The 9,407-nt window shown below is 50.9% G+C and overlaps 1 protein-coding gene across 1 annotated transcript; it reads left to right on the top strand.

Moving 5' to 3' along the window:
• Positions 1–2,295: 2,295 nt before the first annotated feature.
• Positions 2,296–8,423, top strand: UNC5CL (unc-5 family C-terminal like). The gene is made up of 8 exons (XM_054568740.1): positions 2,296–2,695; positions 3,182–3,482; positions 4,237–4,499; positions 5,204–5,305; positions 5,571–5,638; positions 6,450–6,550; positions 6,693–6,806; positions 8,177–8,423. Exons 1-8 carry the CDS (start codon positions 2,311–2,313, stop codon positions 8,421–8,423), a joined length of 1,581 nt encoding a protein of 526 aa, XP_054424715.1. The 5' UTR covers positions 2,296–2,310.
• Positions 8,424–9,407: the final 984 nt, after the last annotated feature.

The raw sequence follows: 9,407 nt of genomic DNA, 5'->3' as shown, positions 1-9,407 counted from the left end.
CCTAGCTTATAAGGCTGCAGTGAGGGTCAAATGAGAGAGGCCACGCAGAGCTCTTCAACACTGTGGTGCCGAGTAAAGCCGCGTAAATGTTAGTTCTTATTATTACAGTTATAGTTCCAGTTATCTTTAATGTGTAAAAATCCAAGTGCATGGATGGGATGTAAAGGGAAGCTTCTCATATCCTTCAGCCCCATTCCCATCATATGTAGGGCATTGCCAACTCACTTGCCAACTTGTGGGGCAAGGCCTCAGCTTCCCGTGGGTGGTCTGAGTGAAGGGTGTGGGGAGCAATGGATGTCAGACCCTTATGAATCAACCATAGAGTGAATGAGTCTCATTCCCCTAGAAGCTTCTCGAGAGCCATATAAGATGCCACCTTTGGCAAGACTAAACCTCTCTCAGTGTCCGGTACACAGCTGGTCCTCATAAAATGTTCTTTTGAAGGGGAAGTCCACATGTGACTACTTTTAATCAAGAGTTACTGAGTATGATGGCATGGCAGCAGAGAGAGACTTTGGAGACAGAAGGCTGTGGAGAGCTGGAGAGCCGGGGTGTGGGTGGGGCTTTATTGAGCAGGAGGGGTCCAGGTAAGGAGAAAAGGCAGGTGAGAAGCACAGGTGAGGGGTGAAAGACAGCAGTATGAGCAAAAGCCAGAGGCAAGAATTAGTGAGAGGTGAGGAGCTCAGTCTGGCTAGAGTGGAGAGAATTGGAAATCAAGGGAGAGAGAGGGAAAGCAGGAGGGAGAGGCAGTAGCTTTTGGAGGGCCTCAGGAAGAGCTAACATGTGTGCAGGAGGCTGCTGGGAGGCCCAGGTCCCAGCCTAAGGCCCCTGCCGCCAGTGGGTAGCTGGGTACTCAGGTGAGCAGGTGGTCAGTTTATGCTTTTGCCCTCCTTCATTCCAGGCTCACTGGAGGCCCCCACCTTTGTTTTTCTCTTTCTGCTTTCACTTTAACTTTTGTTACTCCTGTATATTCACGTATCCCTGTGGGCTCCCTTCTGACCTTTCCAGCAGAAGGAGGGGCATAAATAAACAAGCAAATTTGGATAGGGCTTTGTCACCTACAAATACTTTTCACATGATCTCATGCCATCTTCGGAATCATTCTGAAAGGTAAATTTTCCCACTTGTAATAGCTTTTAAAAAGACTTGCAGAGTTAATATAAAATACATACCTAGGTTAAAAATTCAAAAGATAAAGATAAAAAAAAGTTTAAAAAAGTTGCTTTACACCTTTCACCCTCTTAATTTCTCATCTCTTTCAGCAATGACCACTGGAAATAGGTTAGGGTATATCCTTTCAGACCTGTACGTCCAAGACAGGAATCACTAGTGCATGTGGCTACTGAGCACTTAAAACAGAGCAAGTCCCAGTTGTGATGTGCTGCAAGTGTGAAGTACACATGGAGTCCAAACAGTTACTGGGAAAAGGAATGTAAAATATCTCATTGATAATTTTATATTGATTACCTGTCACAATAATACTATTTTGAATATATTTGGTAAAATATATTATTAAGATTAATTTCTCCTTTTTTAACCTGTTTAATATGGCTGCTAGAAAGTTTAAACTTACATATGTGGCTCACATTGTATTTTCATTGCACAGCACTACTCTAGACCTTTCTCTGTAATTTATATCTGGGGTTGACAAAAGCATGTTTACAGCTGTGAGTATGCAAAACAGCTTATTCTTGTATTATTTATTTGTTGATTATTGTATGGCTTATTTGTGTTATGTAAACCTACTTGTGCCCACCCCTGTACGCACACTTATAAATATGTATCTGTACATGTATACAGTTTTATTATTTACATTAATGAGATCAGAGGATATCTAGCGCTCTGTGAATTGCTTTTCCACCGAAAGACTTTTTTCTATATCGGCACGTGTAAATCAAGGTAGATATCTTGACAGATGAGGAATCTGAGGTCCATTAAGGGACATGACAAGCACACTCAGCCAGTGACCAAGGTGACATTTGAACTCACATCCTCTAGACCCAAGCTCTTTCTGCCTCAGGGGAGTTTAATTTGCTGTTTAGGTCACGAGGAGCTATGGTAGATTCTTGAGTAAGAGAGAGATAGGTAAAGTTCTGTTAAAGGAATTCATCTTTCTGTTAAAGGCTGGGTGTTTGTGGTGCACTGGAAAAAAGGCAATTCACTCTCTCATTGCAGTCATTTGGAAGCCAAGTCTTGGCCTCTACGACATTGAAAAGGCTTAGCCTGGCACTGACTCCCTTGCCCCTCCTGCCCTGGGCCTTGGCTGTTGCAGGCGTGCAGGGGAGCTGGCTGCATCCATTGACCAGGCAGATGTGCTTCCATCAGAGTTCCTTCCAACCTGCCCAGTTCCTACTGCTGGTGGGGTTTCTGGTGGCAAGCGTCTTCCTTCTGGTCCAGTGCCTTCAACGGCATTGTCCTCGCTGGATGCTGTGGGCCTTCTGGAAGCCGGATAGCCAAGAGGAGACAGTGGCTGACCCTCTGCCCCCACCAGAAAATGAATCCTCAAGGCCGTGCCCACCAGTCACCCTGTCGGAGATGGCTGCCTTCTACCAGGAACTGCACACGCCCACCAAGGGCCACACCATCATCCGGCAGCTGATGCACAAGCTATTGGTATTTTCATCTCGAGAGGTGGATCACCGTGGCGGCTGCCTGATACTCAAGGACACGGGCATCTCTCTGCTCATCCCACCAGGTAAGAGCGCCCCAGCTTGCTTCTCAACATGTAGTTGTTCAGATTGAGTGTTGTACATTGAAGGATGCATCATTCACAGACATCTTCCTAATTTTGAAAATTATTTATATTTTTAATATGACTTTATTGACTCCAAAGATGGATATGTTATATATTTTCGTGACAACTTCCTGTCAGGTGGAAGTAAAGTGCCTTGTTCTAATGAACCGTATGACAATCCTCCGATAAAGGAAAATAAAGTGGAGGAAGGACTTTTTTTTTTGGCAAATTCACACAGGCTCTTTATGGGCTAGTGGCAGCACTGTAAGAAAGGCAAGTGACTTGTAAGCTCACAGTCATCTTGATTTCCATCTGTACTGCCTTCCTGTAGGGGCACCCTCTCCCCTGGGCTCCTGCCTCTCCTCTGCCCCTCCCGTTCTGGCCTGGCCTCCCCAGGGGCAGGATGTACCTGCTTGTCAGGCCCTTCTCAGCTCTCCCTCTCCCCAGGTGCTGTGGCTGTGGGCCGCCAGGAGCGGGTGTCACTGATACTGGTGTGGGACCTGTCAGATGCTCCATCATTGTCCCAAGCCCAGGCGCTAGTGAGCCCTGTGGTGGCATGTGGACCCCATGGGGCCTCCTTCCTGAAGCCCTGCACTCTCACCTTCAAGCACTGTGCGCAGCAGCCCAGCCACGCCCGCACCTACAGCAGCAACACGAACCTGCTTGATACCAAGGCCTGGAAGCCCCTTGGGCAGTCAGGGGTCCACACCTCCCTGGATGAGTGTCGCATCAACCTGTCCCACTTCAGGTAGGCACAAGCCTAGTGGCCTGTCCTTTCTGTCCCCCCCTTTCTTCTGTCTGCCCCATCCTTATTTCTCTGTATGGATCTGCCCCTTTATCTGTTCCAGGTGGCCTGTAGATCCCTTATGCCGCTGTGTCTCTTCCTGGTCTCACTGTCCTAGAGTTTCTGACAGATTATGTTTCTCCAACGCTGTCCAGGACTGCATACCCCTCATGGCCTTTGCCAGTCTAGAAGGGTCTGACTTACCCCCAGCCCTCTTTCTGGAGGGGCCCTGTCTTATCCCCATCTTTGTCTCTCTAAGATTGTCTGTCTATGCCTTGTGCCCCGTTCAGGATTATCCCCTAACTGTCTAGGGCAGTTTATCTCCTCCAGTGCTCTAAGAAGCCATCCCACTTCTTGCCTGTCTTTAGCTCTATTTTTCTAGGGTCTTAGGCCCTTCCTCGTCTGATTTCCTTGCCACCCATTGACCAGAGCAGGACCAGCCATCTCTAGCACCCTTCTGAAGCATGGTGGCCCTGAGCTCGCCTTCCCGCTGTCGTATGCTGGAGGATATTTGCTGCCCTTCTCTACACTCTGTGATGGTCACTGAATGTGATTCACTTTTTGTCCCCCTACCAACTGCCCACCCCCACTTCCTCCCTATACATGCCCTGGCCTGCTCTCCCCAGCTCCTTGAAGGCCCACACAGAAGCCTCTGGCACAAAAGGAGCTGGGTGGCCAATGTACTGGTCTCTGTCACTGTCTCCCATCTACTCTGCAGCCTCTACACCTGTGTGCTGGAGGCACCGGCAGGCCGTGAAGCTCGGAAGTGGCTGCAGCTGGCGGTGTTCTGCTCACCGCTGGCACCGGGGCAGACCCACGTGCAGCTGCGTGTCTACTTCCTCAACAACACGCCCTGTGCCCTGCAGTGGGCCCTGACCAATGAGCAGCCCCACGGCGGGCGCCTGCGTGGGCCGTGCCAGCTCTTCGACTTCACTGGGGCCCGAGGGGACCAGTATCTAAAGCTCAAGTACATCTCCGAGGGTGAGGGAGGCCGGGGGACAGGGCAATAGGGAGTCCCACTAGAGGGAGGGGTCTGGGTCTTCCACTGGGGTGGAATTATGGGAGCTGCAGGTTCCTTTCAGAGACTCCTGGGCAGACTCCAAGGGGAGCCCTCCGGCTTCTGCTGCTGCCTCCAGGGGCCCCAGGCCCTGCCCACTTTCTCCCTCTATGGCTCCCTCAGCCCTGCTTCCTCCATGGGAGCACAGGGTGAGGCAGAGTGGGAGGAGGGGAGGAGAGGCGTGGCATCCTCAGGAGGGAGGGAGATGCTTTTATTGTTCCACCTGGATGGAGCTTGTGTGGAGGAGGAGTCCCGGTCTTCCCTGCTTGGGCTCTTTCCTGTGTGGCATAGGCTGTGTGAATTGCCCCTGGGACCTAGGGCATCTGTATGGGCACACATGCATGGTGCTTCTGGGGGCAGTGGATGAGGGGGATTGGAGGGGAGGGTGCAAGGACAGGGGGTCTGTGTGCTCTGTGTGTGTAGGAAGTCTGTGGGGGTAGAAGGAAGACTGCTCACAGTGTCTCCAGCCCAGGCTCTGGGGACTCCCATTCACTGGAGACCCCCCTCTTTGCTCTCTCCTTATTCCTCAGCACAGCACCCTGCATAGTACCTGCCACAGAGCAGGTTTCTTTAAACTCCATGGAAGGCCCTGCTCTCTGAGACTCTCTGCTCTCTGTCCCCTAACCAGGTTGGGAGAATGTGGATGACAGCAGTTGCCAGCTGGTTCCCCATCTTCACATCTGGCATGGAAAGTGCCCTTTCCGCTCATTCTGCTTCCGGAGAAAAGCAGGTAGTCTAGGTACCTGAGTCTGCTTCCTGACCTCTTCTGTCCTCTCCCTATCTGGTCTCTCTGGAGCTCTGCAGCTCCGCGTTTGGCCATGCACACAGACCTGTTCAAGGAGAGGAGCTACAACAGGTCTTTGGAGAGAGAAAGAAGGAATGGCCTGCCCAGCTTCAGATTTCCAAAGCCTCACTGTAGAGTCCCTTTCAGGTCTCCTGCTCTCTTATGCCAGGCCTCTTCCTTTGTCATCTGCCATGTTCTCTCCTTTTTGTAGCCAATGAGAACGAGGACTGCTCAGCGCTAACCAATGAGATCATCGTCACCATGCACACCTTCCAAGATGTGAGTTGGAGCTGAGGGCAAAGGAAGGTCAGGGCCTGGGAAAAGTGCTGGGCAAAGTGGGAGAGGGGTCTATTGCCCTGTAAGTATGGCCCTAATCACATAATCAAGCAGGTGAAGGTGGCACCTGGCCTCTAAGTTATTCCCCAATCTTGACTCTTGTCTGTTCATGGATGAATCCAGTAGGAGGGTAAAAGAACCAAAACTTTTCTCAAACCAGGGGAACTTGGGCATCAAAGGGAAGTGTTTTTTTTTTTTTTCTAGGCTGACTGTCTACATCTGAGAGATGATGTGTGTATCTTCAGCATGGACAGTGGCCAGGAAGGGGTCTTCAGTAGGTGGGATGGGAGTTAGGTATCCCACTCTCTCAATGGGAGAAATAAAGAAACCAGGGTTGAGAATCTTCAGGGAACCATGGTGGCATCTTAGTGGAGAGCAGGCAGATACTCCTCAGGGGTGTCAGCTGGGGAAGAAGAATCAGGAAAGGAGGACTGGAAGGAGGGGTACAGGTATGCCTGAGTTCAGTGTCCCAGGACCCCACCCACGACTTCTCCTGGTGTGTTAGGATGCATTCTATTTGGTCTTTATGTCCCAGGTCCCAAAAAACTCAGTACACAAACTTAAGGCTGAAGGTTCGGGGGTTAGAGAAGCAGAGGGTCAGGGTCCTGCATGGGTAGGGCTGCATCTACTGGTAAAGTGGCTCTGAGTGACAGCCTGAGGGACAACATGAGAAATGGAGGTAGGTTCCTCAGCTTCGTGCTTGGGAGATGTCTTCTGATCCCTAAGTGGGTCCCTGGCCTCTCTGTTGGTGCAGGGCTTAGAGACCAAGTACATGGAAATCCTCAGATTCCAGGCATCAGAGGAGGAATCCTGGGCAGTGCCACCCGCTGTCTCCCAGCCACCCGCATGCAATAGGTGAGGTGGGGGTCACTTTGGGCTGCTGCCTGCAGGGTGTTTGGGATTCCCTCCCCAGTACCCATGGCCTTTGGGAGTGTGTAAAACCAGACTGGGTGCCTTTGATCCTCTCCTATGAGAACACCCTATCCCCGTGCCTCAGGTTGCCTCCCGAGCTCTTTGAGCAGCTGCAGATGTTGTTGGAGCCGAACAGCATCACCGGCAATGACTGGCGGAGACTGGCCACCCACCTGGGGCTCTGTGGCATGAAGATCCGGTAAGAAGGACCAGAGAGGAGTAGGGGTTCTTAGGATGCCAGATAAGGGAGCAACGTACAAGGCAAAGAATGGGTACTCTCACCCTGTTGCCCATAAAAGTGCAGCTCTTCGTCTTTACCAGTGTATTCTCAGTACCTAGAATGATGCCTAGCTCCTAGTAGGTGCTAAATAAAAACTTAAATATGAATCAATTAACATGTAAGTTACATATGAATGCTTAACATGCTGTTCCCTGAGGTGTAGACTGGTAGACTGTAAGATAATGTGCGTAAGGCATGTAGCTGAATGCCTGGCACATGTGAAGAAGTGTTGGCAACAATGGGGGCAATGCTGCCATGGTCTCTGTCAAGAGAAACTCGTAGAACAATTTTGAGCTAAGGCCCAGAGCCCAGACAGTGAGTGCAGTGCTCAGGGAAGACTTTACCCACAAGATGGGACTAGAGCTGGGCCCAGCTGAAAACAGGGTGGATTTTAAAATCACCCATTTATTAAACATTTATGAAGTACCTACTATGTCCTGGAAAACTATGCTAAGCTTTGGGACACACGATGAATGGTCCTATCCCCCAGGAGCACACACTTGAATAAGGGCTACAAAGAGCTTAACAAAATAAAGGCAAGTGTTCCTTGTGCCTTATCGCATGTATCCTATATTGCAGAGCAAGTTGAAAACAGAGGCACAACATAGCTAAAGGAAGTTGTGAGTGCAGAATGGTCTCCTTCCCCTGGGAGGTGGGAAGGGAGGTTGGCCATTCTATCTGGTGGGAGTAGCAAGAGTTCCCTGGCAGGCTGCAAAGTGGTAAATGGCTACCCTGAAGAAGGAAGGTTCAGCATGGAAGCAGGAAAAAAAGGTCAGAAAAAAACAGGGCAAGGCCAAGTGGTGGATAAGGGGGAAAATCAGGGGTGTGGGCTTGGTTAGCAGGCAAAAGAGGCTCTGGAAGGTTTTCGAGCAGGGGAGAGTCTTGGTAAAAGCCATGGTTTAGAACAACAGTTTCCCCAGTGGTGAGCAGGATGTTGTGGCCTGGGAGAGAGGAAGGAGGAGAGGTGAGGGTGTTGAGGAGCGGGGGCGGGAGGGGGGGGGGGGATTGGAGGTAGAGAGGACAATTACAGGAGATCAGAGCTGGAGGCCACCTCCGAGTTCCTCTCATCCAAGCCCTCAGTGTAAGAAGAGGAAACTGAGGCTTAGAGACGAGTGACCTTTGAGCCAGGGCAACCGCAGAATTCAAAGTCCTCGGAACTTCTCCCTCTCCCGCCACCCTGGGTACCCTGGAAGCCAAAGAGAGCAGGATGAGGACCAGAGCTGGGGGAGGAATGTGGATCTCACTGCAGTGCCCCTGGCTCCCCCCTCTCCTCCCACACCTGTGGCCAGGTTCCTGTCCTGCCAACGCAGCCCCGCGGCAGCCATCCTGGAGCTGTTTGAGGAGCAGAACGGGAGCCTGCAGGAGCTGCACTACCTCATGACCCTCATGGAGCGGCTGGACTGCGCCTCGGTCATCCAGAACTACCTGAACCGGACGCGCGGCGGTAGCCCAGCCCCCGTGCGCGGGGGCGCCTGGGAGAACCAGGGCCTGGAGCTGGAGCAGGAGCTAGAGCAGGAGCTGGATGAGAAGCTCTGAGTCTTACCCCCACGTCGGGGAGCGGGCAGGGTGCGGTACGGTCCGCAGCACTCTAGGAACTGGGGTGCGCCCAGATACCTAGGAAGAACATAGCAGCTGTTCCTAGCTGTGCTCACCGACCTCATCAAAACCCCCAGACTGTGCCTGGGGCCACTGTGAGGCTGTGACCTGCTTTGTACTGCGTGCAGATCCGCTCCTGGACAGCAGGGGGCTCAGGAGCCCAGGAGATGGTCGCGTGCGGCCGGGCTCTGGGAAGCTCTATTAGTAGATCAACGGACTGCTAGGCTGCGGTGGACAGGTCAGTCCGCAGTGTTCACCAAGCACTTAGTGATACCCAGAATTGGACTGGGTATCATGCAGAATCCTGCAATATATGAGAGAATTTGGAGACTTAACAAGACCACAGTTCTCCTGTGGGAGTCAAGATGGGCTCATAGGAACTGAGGGAAAACTCTAAAACAATGCAAACAGGTTGGGGGAAAAGTAGGTTTACAGTTGTGAGTAGAGGAAGAGTTTATTCTTATATTATTATTTATTAATTATTGTATTGTTTTCCATAGAAACAGCTGTAAACCCAACTTTGCCCCACCTTGTATATCCTGTGGTTAGGAGATGTGGGAGTGGAATTAACTGTACTGCTTTAGGAGTTGAGAAGAGAGGGAGCTGAGTATGGGCTGGAGCAGTGAGGATGCAAAAAGTGATTCAGAGATCTTTAGGTGGGGGTGGGGGAGATGGTGACTATACTGAGGGTAGGAGCCAAGAGTGAGTGCTGAGGCATTAAAGAGCTTGGCCTTGTGGGTGTGAGGGGTTCAAGGCAGATCTATCGTACTCAGCTGTCCACCTGTCTCCTTTGCTTTCCTTTGTCTCTTTGTCCCTTGCCTTGTCTTTTTCTCTCTGTCATTATGTCTGTTATAAAACATCAAAGCTGAAAAGAAACTTCAAGATTATCATTCTTGCCCAACTTTTTATGTCTTTATTTCAAAA

The sequence above is a fragment of the Pteronotus mesoamericanus genome, unplaced genomic scaffold (genome assembly GCF_021234165.1).
Source record: "Pteronotus mesoamericanus isolate MK-2021 breed Mesoamerican mustached bat unplaced genomic scaffold, CSHL_Meso_final contig_20, whole genome shotgun sequence".
NCBI classification, from domain to species: domain Eukaryota; kingdom Metazoa; phylum Chordata; class Mammalia; order Chiroptera; family Mormoopidae; genus Pteronotus; species Pteronotus mesoamericanus.
Note: the sequence above shows the minus strand (reverse complement) of the source record. Positions and strands in the feature narration are given on the sequence as shown.